General features: G+C 38.4%; 1 protein-coding gene across 1 annotated transcript in view; it reads left to right on the forward strand.

Annotated features, from left to right (window-relative positions):
• Positions 1 to 5,787: 5,787 nt before the first annotated feature.
• LOC149207607 (26S proteasome regulatory subunit 6A homolog) overlaps positions 5,788 to 12,970 on the forward strand; it is a 111,454-nt gene continuing 104,271 nt past the window's right edge. The window contains exons 1-3 of the mRNA XM_089395813.1: positions 5,788 to 6,137; positions 6,236 to 6,352; positions 7,542 to 7,649. Of these exons, the coding sequence (XP_089251939.1) occupies positions 6,015 to 6,137; positions 6,236 to 6,352; positions 7,542 to 7,649 (348 nt within the window). The 5' untranslated portion in view covers positions 5,788 to 6,014. The remainder of the gene's footprint in view (positions 6,138 to 6,235; positions 6,353 to 7,541; positions 7,650 to 12,970) is intronic.

Here is a 12,970-nt window from a genome sequence, read left to right on the forward strand (position 1 = left end):
CATAACAGGACTCCTCATCGGGCGTTGGGCAAGATTACTCCAGAGAAAGTTTTCATAGGGAAGATGCCTGAAGTCAGTCATTTTAGGATATTTGGGAGTTTAAAATATTGCCGCATACTAGAGGAAAAGAGGAAAATTTTGGTTCAAACTGCGAAAAAGAGATATCTAGTGGGATATAGCGAGAACGCCGAGGCATGCAGAATCTATCTTCCAGGAAGGTAGTGGTTCGACGAGATGTAAAGTTCATGGAGGACAGGGCTTTCAGAAAATATCGTGAGATGCCTTCCGAGGAGCAGTCATAAGAAGAATCGTTGGTTAAACCTCTTCAACCAACGGAAGTAAAGAATTCTTCCTTGGACCAGGAAGATTCACATGATGAGGAGGAGATAACAGAGGCACCTGCTGGTAGAGGAAGAACTAGTAGGGGACTTCGCCAAATTCTGCGAGATGCAGAGGACTTCATCGGTGCACCAAGAAACAATAAGAGGGAGCGAAAACACCCAGATAGATATGAGGCATTAGTAGCTCAGGATGGGGAGCCTGCCAGTTTCTAGGAGGTAGCTCAACATCAGGTTTGGCTAGATGCGATGGTAGAGGAGTACAACTCCATAATGGTGAATGATGTATGGGAGGTAGTGCGAAGGCCTCAAGATAGATCAATAGTAGGTTCGATATGGATCTACAAGATCAAATACGCTACAGACGACAATATTAAGAAATACAAGGCCAGGTTTGTAATTAAGGGGTATGCTCAAAAGGAAGGAATTGACTACGAGGAGACCTTTGCCCCGGTAGCCAGGCATACATCTATTAGGACTGTGATATCTCTTGCATCTCAGATAGTGTGGGAGATTCATCAAATGGATGTCAAAATGACTTTTCTGAACAGGGTAATAGAAGAAGAGCTATACAATGAACAACCAGAGGGCTTTGAGACACATGAGAAGAAGTCTCATGTATGCAGATTGAAGAAAGCCTTGTATGGGCTGAAACAGGCACCTAGAGCATGGTATGGTCGAACCAATGGCTACTTGTAGAAGATGGGATTTGTCAAGAGTGACGCGAATTCGAATCTCTACTATCTGGTTATAGAGAATGAGCCACTAATCTTAGTATTGTATGTGGATGATCTCTTTCTGACAGGATCATCCAGGCTCATTGGGGACTGCAAGAAGAATCTAGCCACAGAATTTGATATGAAGGATTTGGGACTAATGCATTACTTCCTAGGGTTGGAAGTTTGGCAGCAAAAGGGAGAGATCTTCCTTGGGCAAGGGAGGTATGCTACAGAAATTCTGAAAAGATTCAGGATGGAGGACTGTAGACCCATGGCTACTCTAATGATCACCAACTGGAAGAAGATTGATGCATCAGAAGACAAGGATGTTGATCCCACCCTATACAAGCAGCTCATAGGGTCCCTGATGTATCTAGTCAATACCAGGCCATACATTTGCTACGCTGTCAACACCCTTAGTCAGTTCATGGTGGAACTGAAGAGGGCACATTGGGCAACAACCAAACACGTTCTTAGGTATTTACAGGGAACATTTGATTATGGACTCTTGTACACCAGGGGTAAGGATATCAGATTGAGTGGATTTACTGATGCAGATTGCGCAGGAAGTTCAGTGGATCGGAAAAGTACCTATGGGTACTGTTTCAACATTGGATCATGAATGACTACCTGGTGCAGTAGGAAACAGAAGTTCGTGGCTCTGAGCTCATCTGAGGCAGAATATATGGCAGCGAGAATAGCTTCGTGTGAGGCCATATGGCTTAGAAAACTGCTTGTGAACCTATTCAGAAGGAAAATGGAGGCGACTAGGATCATGTGTAATAATCAGAGTTGCATCAAGTTCTTTGAGAATCCACTGTTTCATGATCGGTCAAAGCATATTGATATCCGATGTCACTTTGCTAGAGACTGTGTCCAATGAGGAGCTGTACAATTGAGCTACACTCCTACAGGAGAACAAGTAGCGGGCATCCTCACCAAGGCCCTTGGAAGGACAAAGTTTGACTACTTCAGGGAAAAGATGGGGATGATAAAGAACCCGTTTTAGTAGCAGAAATGGGGGTGATAACAACACAGATGTAGAGGGAGTTGTAGTGCGGATGCAGTGTTTGGAGAAAAGGACCAACAACAGCACAGATGCATAGGGAGTTGTTGTACAGATGCATCAGTGGCAGTAGTAGAGCCATGGGAAGCAGTACAGGATGCAACAATGCAAAGGATGTTGGGCAGGGAGGCTTAGCAACAGCACAAGGACCAATATCAGATGATCAGGGTGATACTCAGTGAGGAGTATTACTAGAGCACAATCCTCGCTCAGAGGGAGTTTTGATTTGGGGTAGCATCAGATATGCTCTAGCCATGAAAATTGGTAGAGAGGCTAAAGCACATGAGATCTCCAAGACCCATAAATGGTCTGTGTAGAATCTAACGAGTTTGGAAGATATTAAAATAATTAATATTTTTAATGGAGTCCCTAAGTCAAACTTAGGGAAAATAAAATATTAATGTGAATTAATATAAAACTAGTTAGACTGGTCCAAAAGTCATGGATCAAGCTAGATATAATCTCAGTCGTTGATTAGGGACTTAATCTCGACCGTTGATGGACCAACGAGAAAAGTATAAGAAAAGGCTTGAGGGTCAGTTGGAAAATATACTAAGGGAGACCAGTCAGTTCGATTTCTGGAGTGGGGTTAGCTGAGTAATTCAAACTGGTGGTTTGGAGAGCAGCAAGAGGCAGCAAGTACGGAGCAGAGAGTCAGGACCAGCTACAGAAAACCAACGCAGAGGTAGGAGAGGCAGATGCTGAGGCAACAAGAGACTGCACAGTCACTAGAGGGCTTGCGCGAGTGACGCAGAGAGGCCCATGGCTGACGCAGAGTGTCTGGGAGCTATGCAGAGGTCAGCTAGGCTGACGTTGGGATTGGGAGAAGTGTTGGAGAATTTTTCTCTCTGTTGGGTAAGCCAGTTTGGCACCCAGTTTACTGAAGAATTGCTGAATAATAAAATCCTCCCTTGCTGCACCGATTTTCCCACATTGGGTTTTTCCGGGGACTGTTGTCCAAAATATCTAATTGATGTGTTGATTCTTTGCATGTGTTCGTTTCTGTATTATAGTGTGATATCTGTAACATAATTTATTTTAATGTTTGTTGAAGGAATTTAATAAATAACTTATTGAAAACAAGCAGGCAAAGTAAATCAAATGTTGCAGTGATAGAATTTTCACATGAGGTGGGGCGATATGAAACCTTAGTCCAAGAGTTTCAGAAATTGGATAAGATCCATTGAGGTGTTTTTTGTCTCATGGATCATTACCCAGCTACGAGGGTCCATAATATTCTGTAGCAGGAGGATCAATGTCAGTCAAATACTGAGGAGTGCAAAGCAGAGCAGGGGGATCAATGTTAGTCAAATATTGAGGAGTGCAAAGCATAGCAGGAGGCTCAATAGCATAGTCAACAACAACACAGTTTTTCCTAGTAGACAATTGCATACACAATTGATTCAATTTATTTTGTTTAGATGCTTTTTAGTTGCATATGTTGCAGTAGCAACAACAACAATGACAAGAGTTGCATGCAAACATTCCAAAGGTATCAGATCAGGATAGAGTTGAATTCCTTTCTTGTTGAGAGGGAGTGTTGAAAATAGCAACAAGAAATGTTAAAAATAACATCAAGAAAAATCCTAATTTAATTTGTCCTTGAATTAAATTGGGAATAAAATTGTAATTCCACATCTTATGACAACTTGTAATAGTTAACTAAGTTAATTGGACTCAGTTAGCTCAATTAATTCGAGTTGAGGGTATAAATAGAGTAATGTAGAGTGTCTCCTACAATTAGGAGCACTAATTGAGTTTGTTTTGAGTTGTAATTATTTAATTCAATCTAACTGAGTTAAAGGTAGTTAAACTAGTTCCAATTGATGGAGGAATTAGTGGGAGGTCCAATAGTGGGGTGTAGCCTACAATAGTGGGGTGTAACCTGCAATAGTGGGGTGTAACCTGTTGAACAATGGGGTGCTTTCTGAAGTGCAGTTTGGTGTTGCCTACAATGATCAACCAATAACTAAAGATTCGCTCATAACTAACTCATGCATGTCAGATCATAGAAAGACCCAGTTGAGATTGGAGTTCAGGGACAATGTACTATCAATTGTAAAATCATCTAAATTAAACAGATGGTGCATGCAGTCAAAAGAAGGTCTAAAATAAATCATTCCTTAATTAGAAAACTCACTAATTTTAACCATTAGAATTGCCTTTAAAAGTAGGAATGAAGGCACAAGTTTAATCATTGTTTTGGTGAGCACAAGTTGGTGAGACAAAGCAATAGGGATCACACGTTTTTGTGTGGAGCTTGTGAGAGCAAGGAATAAGGAGCTTGGAGGCTTGGAAAGTTGGCTAAGTATTGGTCAAAGGTAGTCAGTCAAGCAGAGGATAGAAAATACTTGTGCAGGTTGAGCTCAAGGTTGAGCAGAGCATATTGTATTCATCCAGATTCTTTGACTAATGCAATATACAGACAACAGGGGGTTTTAGCTGTGGCTTTCCCCATAAAATCATTTTGTTATGTGTGATTGAATTCTTTTATATGCTTCGTGATTTCATTGATCATTTATTATTTCTATTGTTGAGTAGAGTAGATTCAAGTCAATTGTTTTAGCATATTATACTTTGTAGTTTGAATCTACAAGGAATCTCTACTTGAACTGCCAGCAGGAGATGAACTGACGATGGGGGTACACCAATCATCATTGCAAAATAAGAGCCAAATGAAACTAACCAATCAAATTTTAAATAAACAATTTTTTTTTTTTTTAAAAGATAAATTATTTCCCTGAGATAATATGAACCTTATATATTGGTTGCTTAATTTTAGTCAACCCTAGCTTAATAGTAGGGTCAACACATTACCAAATGCATTATACCATGCCGCAGGGACAATAACTTTTAAGAGTACAAAACTAAAAATCTTATGCTAATAAATAATTTTAACCAAAACACTAAGTTATAGTGTTTGATAAATATACCTATACCAATAATTACGCCTAAATCGTTTTTATTGTGAGATTCTATGAGCTAACATTATAGAGATTCGTAGGTCGACACTGTAGAGATCTCTTCCATGTGACATTTTTAAAAATCAACCCTCAGTTTAACTCCGTCACCCTCCCCCTCCATTTAATGCTGTCACCCTTCACCCTTCATTTAACACTACTAGCATTCCTTTCACCCTTCGTTTAACACTGTTAGCATTCCCTTTGCACCCTACGTTTAACACCATTAGCATTCCCTTCACCCTTCGTTTAACACTGTTAGCATTCCCTTTGCAACCGACATTTAACACTATTAGCATTCCCTTCACCCTTCATTTAACACTGTTAGCATTCCCTTTGCACCCTAATATGCAAATGCTAGTCTTTAATCTTTTATCACTATATTTGAGGTTATTGTGATCTATAAGACCCACTTGGAAGATGGAATTAAACAACTTTTCCATTAAATAAAAAACCTTAACAAAAACACTAGGTTATAATGTTAAACAACATACTTATATTATTGTTCTTTTATCATTGTAATACAAGTGTATAATCATCACAATAAATTAAAATTATCTCATAGAAAGTATGAAACTCAACCTTTTATTTTATAAATATAAATTCCCAATCAAAACATAAATATTAATAAATAAATAAATAAATAAATAAATAAATATATTTTAATGACAGGAAACCAATGCAAACTCATCCATCAAAGACAATACACTGCATCTAAATGTTGCAATAAAATGATCCACTTGTTGGCAAAACTGAAACTATTCCATCCCGCATTTCACTACGCTGCTCCTGATACATTTCGTCACATAAATCCTACTCCTTTAAGGCGGGTCCTTAAAGCTGTGTAACATTCGTAGCGCTCCTTTCTGTACTTTCTTTCTGCTCCTGTCGCAGCCGCATCGTCTCGGTTCGAATCCTGTCGTGTGTGAAAATGGCCACGCCAATGAGTGAAGAAGACAGTATTTTCGAAGGCGAGGACGAGCTTTCTTCGATGACCACCGAAGAGCTTATTAGAGGAGCTCGCCTGCTCGAGAATGAGATTCGCATTCTCAAGGTACCACTACCCCCAAATATCTATTTCTCCTTTTAAAAGAACCCATCAAATTTAACCTCTTCTTATTATTGACTTTTCTATGGTGATCTGCATTGCAGGATGAAGTGCACAGGACAACACTAGACTTAGATGGCACAAAAGAGAAAATAAAGGAGAACCAAGAGAAGATCAAATTGAACAAGCAACTTCCTTATTTGGTTGGAAATATCGTCGAGGTAAGTTACGTTTCTGCAAGCAGATATTTACATTTCTGTACATTTTCTTCCTTCTTCTCTATCTTAAATCCTTTATTTAACCTTACTGAACGGAACCATATTGTAAGCCAGGGGCTAGTTGAAGCCCAAATGTTCCCTTTTTACTGCATGAATTTCATTTTGATTTTTGGGCTCAATTCTTTGACTAAATATAAGCCCTTTTTTGGCCCAATCCGGGCTAGTAGGCTGGATGGCTTCTTACTGGAAACCTATATTTCTTAACTTCACAATTTTAGGTTAATTGCTGAGGCCCCTTGTTTAATAACCTTTAATCCTCAAGTTAGCTGGATCCTAAACTCTGCATGCAAACCTGTTTTTAGGTTACTTGCTCAGATCAACACAGAAACCTAATAATTTCATAGTTTTCCCTTGATTGGCCTGGTGTTGCCTCGTGGAAGCCTTTTGAATTTATATAAAAGTTGTTGGGCGGATTTGCTCTATAAATCCTCATTTGTTTTATTACAGCAATATGCTTTATTTTTTTAGTTTTTGCTAGCTTTGAAATGGTACATCGAGTGCGAAGTTCAGTCAAGAACTCTCTAGTTAAGCACGTTCACAACTTCATGCTGCAAGCATGGGTGGATGGTTGACGGGAATTCCAGTTTGACTAATTACTTTCACTTGTCAATGGGACCAAATTAATTACTGAAAGATTCATCACAAGTGTACATGTTTACTTCTACGTACTGGCTCTACGTGGTCAGCGAAGCGGATTTTTGTCCGTCTTTGGCGCGGGCATAACAAAAAAAGGCAATCTGATTCTTTTATACAATAATATTGTTCCGGCAGTCTACTTTTTTGGTTTTTCTATTTGTGAATCCTCGAGTCTTTCCGGTAAAAATTAAAAAAAATCAATATGATTCTCCATATCAATCTGTTTTTTTGTTATTTACTTCTGAACCTTCTCAGTTTTTCCCTTTTAAAGGTTTTGAGCAGAGTGCACTTTTTGATGACATCTGTAAACCTCTTTAAATGAAGATCTTCTTTCAAGTTTATTCATCAATACTGGTTTATTTTTTTAACATGTTCATTCAATCTGTCAAGCCATATTCTGCGACTCGGTATCATAGTTTGTTGAGTTCATAGATATTGTGCGACATGGTTTTAATATATTATGACAACCCTGACTAAGTGTTTCCTACAACTTTAGATCTTAGAGATGAACCCCGAGGAGGAGGCAGAGGAAGATGGTGCAAATATTGATTTGGACTCACAAAGAAAGGGAAAATGTGTAGTGTTAAAGACATCGACACGGCAAGTAAGTATCCAGATTCCATAGATATGCTTTAAAGTTTTCAGTCTTGTTTTTATAATTTTTTTCTAGTCAATAAATTTATATGCTTTTGTAACCATTCGTTATCAAAAGAATGCCTATGAATTGTATCTGTTTTTATAATATGTAAGTGATAGAATGCCCCATCAAGTGATGTAAAACATTTTACAATTCCTGGTTTAAAATATTGACTATTCTGCTTTGTTATTCTGGGAAAGCACTAGGAAAGCTTTGAGACAGTATATAGATAATAGCATATAAAATATACTTAGTTTTCATTGTGTACAAGGGATGACTGTGTCATTAATAATTTAATTAGATCAATCACATCCAACCCTAGGTGAGCATGTTCTCAAACAGTGTACAGTATTCATTTACCGTTGCAAGTTGCAACTAGCTGGGAATTTTTAGATTTTAAGGCAGATTTCAAGGAAGATGACAGGCTGATCATGATGTGGAGTCGAAAGATTCAAATGACGATGATGTAGCAGTAGAACCAATTCTGGACATGTATTTAGAGCTACCCTACATCATCTTATCAGTATAGTGATCATTGATGAGACACTCAAATTTGTATTTACAGTTATCTTTTTTTGTACAAGGCATGATGCATCATGATTTCAGTCATCAGATTTACAAATTATCTAATGCTTTCAGTTCTAATGTTGTTATTCATGAATGGTATTGATTTGTAACTTCGAATATCATTAAAAAAATTATTATTGTATTCTCTATGTCACGCTTCCCCACTGTATCTGGATCCTGGCTTTTCAAAAATCTGGTGGATCCGTATCCATTTCCTGGTAACCCAGGCCTTGAGCTCTTCGGATCTGTATTTGTATTCGTGTCCTTTTCCTGCTAACTTAGGCCTCAAGGCATCTGGATCCATATCTGTATCTGCATATGTTTCTTGGTAACTTAGACCTCAAGGCATCAACATTCCCAGATTCTAATAAGCAGCAGCAGTTGCTTGTGTCTATTTTTCCTCCTTTTTCTCTGGTGCACTTTACATTTGCTAAAGGCATTCTCTCATGTTATGGAAGATTGTATGATTGTGTGCATAACAGGCACAAGTGACACAAAATATGACAGCTTGTGCTTTGAGACTTTATATTTTATTGTGAAGGTGATCATAAATATATGATGGATCCATCTTGTTTTTGGAGACAGAAGTTTATGGGTAATACAGGTTTTGTCCCTGTTGTATAGGAGGTATACTGGCGGACAATGAGGGAAATTTGGCATTTAGAGAGTTTAAAAGTTGGTAAAGCAGTCTGCCATGAATAAAATTTTTCTCTATATAATTTGCACAGCTGAAAATATCCGATGTTTTCATCCTGCCTCCTAGTATCAAGTGCAATGAATTGCATCATCTACATTAATTGTGGAGGAAAAAATGTTAGAATGTGAATGCATTAATGTTTGCCTAGTGATCTTTTGACCAAGTTATTCTTCAGTAACTCGCAATATTGTAAAATGGGTTTATCCCACATGTATAATGGGAAAAGCTCTCCATTCACTCTCTCAAATATAATAGAGGTGAATGAGACTATATTGAGTGTGTAAGTGTGTGATGCATAAGCTCTAATGCTTATTTGGGGGTGTAGCCTTGTATGATTAGGGGTTTACCTGAGAAGAAGCTGCTTCTGTGGATGTTTCCCCACATCGGGTCTTTACCATGTAATCCCTGTCTCTCCTTTCTTCTTTCTTGCATTGTTTATTTATCTTTATCATGTAATTTCTGTCTGTCCATTCTTCTTTCTTGCATTATTTATTTATCGTTCTTGTTTGATGTATTTTACATAGGAGATCAGACCGTGGAGACCTTTATTGTATGTTAATTCATATTTGTAGAATCTAACATGGTATCAGAGCAGGTTACCGAGCTCTATCTCTTTGAATTAGTTCATTATTGAATTTTTTGCATCAGAGTTAAGTAAATCTTTGTTTTTAGGCTCCCCTCTCTTATAGATCTGCATTCAAATTTGGACAACCACACAGGTTTTCACTTGATCTGAGCAGATCTCACTATTTCAAGGCCATTTATTTTGAAGTTCTGACTTCACCATTGGCTCCAGAATAGGGAAATCAGTCAGGATCGACTATTTACTGGTTAAATTTGGTTTCCATTTGCCTGAAATTTTATTAATATGCCCAGCCTAGCTTAGGTGAATATAAATTTTCTTATCCTAAAGATTTTTGGGCCTATCTAGGTTTGGTAATTACCAAGCCTATTTTTTTAACAAAGCTTGTGTTTTCTTCCGAACCTCATAACTTCTGAACTGGGAGGCTGTTTTGTGTAGTGATCTAGGGTAATTTGTCATAGGGTTTCTTAAGGGCACTAGGGTTTCAACAAAATTTTCTTTTTTTTGTACAACAGTCTAATTCAATACAATTAGGGTTTCAACAGAATTACATTTTTTTGTACAACAGTCTAATTCAATACAAATAATATATCATTCAATAAACAGTGCTGGCTTCTCAACAGTGCAATAAACCCAACAGTGTAATGCTATCATTCAACAGATCCACAAACAGTGTCTTCCATGTTCAACAGTTATAGTTCCAATAGACCAAAACAAATTCAACAGTGTAACAGTACCCCAACCAGATGTCCGAGTTATTCAAGATCAATCTGCAAACTGGTAAACCCCATGCGAGTTCTGTCTGGACAAATTCCTAGATTGCTTCAGGACCACACTCGATTTCTGCCTCCGTATTACCTTCAAAATCTTCTCAACTGTCGGCTTCAGTGTTCTGGCCCTACTCAACAAATTGCAGATCTGTTACCATATTCAGACTTCATATTCCCTCAGGTGCCTTCTCTGTTTTGTTACAGGAGCCGAAATGGCATCAGATGCACTTCGTGTTTACACAGGAGTATCAAAGGGAGTTGTGCATCCTCAGAAGGTGCTCCGATCTGCTCAGAATGTCACAAGGTCAACCTCGGGTGGTCTCACCTTGCCTCAGTAAATGTGAATTACTTGATTCAGATTATTTTGCTGCCTCAGAACTTCGGGTGCCTCAGATTGCGGGTGCCTCAGAAAATTCGTCTAGCTTGCCTCAGGAAACTGGCCACGAATTAGCCTCAGGAGTTTCAATTCTCTGCCTCGTATCGATTTTTCTTTGCTTCAGGAGTATTTTGCTAGCCGTAGATCTGCTTTGATCTATTTTAGAAGATGCCTCTAGCTTCAGATGGTTTCACCTTCTGCCACAGGGTGACCTTACGAGGGTTTGGCCAAAGAAACTTCGATTTATTTCAGAAATTTATCCGCAGAAAGGGCCGTCCAGCTTCAAGCGGATTTATTTTGCCTTTCCACGGACTCTCCTACAAAATGCTTCACTCCTGCTTCAGATATTAAAATCCCTGTGGCCAGAACAAATAGAAAAAATAAAAAGAAGTGACTAGGTAGGGTGGGATCACCTCCACCGAAACTAGTCCAAGAAGAAAGATGGGGTCTTAAAACCCTCAGAGTTTCAGGCTCAAAGACAAACAGAAATAAATGATACATTCCAATGATGCCTCAAGTGATTCTCATCCGCTTGTATTTATAGATTTCCTAGACGGGGGTTTTCTCTTTAATTAATTGAGTGAGGTTCACACCAAGGCCCAACATTGGGCATTTTTCCCCAGCTGCCCTAAAACTTGCCCAAACATTGGGTATTTTGGGTTATTCTCCCTTTATTGAGGACTATAGCGGTAGCCTACGGCCCTACAGGGATTGATAGGCTACTTCGTTCCTTGGGCCAATTAATCCTTTGGGGACATTAGATTTTAGTGAATTTGTTTTTTTGTTGGGTTTGTTTTTTTCCTGATCTAACTTTACAACCTTTTTTCACCCAATTTCTCTTCCTGTATGGACCTGTACGACCAAGTTTTGCTACTGGGCTACTGTATTTCACATTTTTGCTAGAAATTTGAATGGGTTTTGCAGATCTGGTATAGATTCTATTGTCTCCCACTGAACACTGTGTGGCCGCAATTTTCTACAGCAGTTTCCCTTTGAACTGTGCAGATCTGTACGATTTGTTACGATTTTTGTAGATTGTTTTGTGCTGCTGGGTCAACTACCTCTCTTCTTCAGTGTACAACTGTTCTTGGGCTTGCTGTGTGATCAAATTTCTCTTAGTTTTTCTACTTCTGTGATGGGCCAATTTCTCTCAGTTATTTTGGCAGTTCCAGAGACATTTGCACAGCAAAAGCAGTGAGAGCAGCAATGTATATCTTTTCCTACCTGTTTCAGAGACATTTTCACAGCAAAATTGGTGTGAGCAGCACTGTAAAGCTGCATTGTGTTGAGTGGAGTGTTTTTGTTAGACATTCCCTAGATCTGGTCATTTTTTTTCTCTTACTGGGCACTCCAAGGTTGGGCTTCAGTCCCCAGTGGGTGGTGTTGCCAAGTCTCTTAATGTTAAGAGCGTTGTGGTTTATAGTGCTGTTTTTTTTGGGCACGGTATGGACACGTTTTTCCATAGAGTCTCAATTAAGTATCCTTCGCCTCTATTATATATGAGAGAGATAAGGGAGGGCTTTTCCTACAATATATGTGGTATAAACGCATTTTACAATATTGCGAGTTATTGAAGAATAACTTGGTCAAGACTGCTAGGCAATTATTAATACATTCACATTCTAACAAAAACTCACTGCATTTAAACACCTTATTAAGTTATTACATGCTTCAGGGTTTTGGGTAGATACCTGTACATTCAGCGCGCAAAAAGATAATCAGCGTACTATTAAAAGCATACCATATATATAATTACAATTATAAGGAGATTTGATTAGGGCAAATGGAAAAGTTTCTCCATTATAATTTACCGTGCTGAAAATTTCCAATGTTATCATTCTGCCTCCTAATATCAGGATGAAGTGCAATGTGTTACCTCCCAAACATGCTCAAAGTTAAAAAGCCTTAAAACACAAGTAGCTGACCTCCATTATAAATTTGATAGCATAGAAGCTCAGAGAGCTTGGATGATCTTTTTTTTTTCTTTTTTCACAAGGATGAATCATAAATTTTCCATTATAAATGAAAATTACATGCTGTAGGATCGTGCCAAAAGCATACAAACTGCTGCTTGATATCCAGCCTATCAAAAAAGAACATTAGCGTGTCTATAGATGGTCGGATAGCTGTTTAAAACATAGTTTTAAAAACCGGAACCGGTGACCAGACTGGTCCACCTAATAAACCGTGTTTCAAACCGGAATTGGTCAGATCTCAATGAACCGGTCTTTAAAAAATACATGAAATAATTAGTTTTTAATAAAAAAATCTATTTTTAAGATTTAAAACCATGAT

This window comes from Pinus tabuliformis, chromosome 1_2 (assembly GCF_031772625.1).
Source record: "Pinus tabuliformis cultivar Carrire ecotype Pingquan chromosome 1_2, CPIR1, whole genome shotgun sequence".
NCBI classification, from domain to species: Eukaryota; Viridiplantae; Streptophyta; class Pinopsida; order Pinales; family Pinaceae; genus Pinus; species Pinus tabuliformis.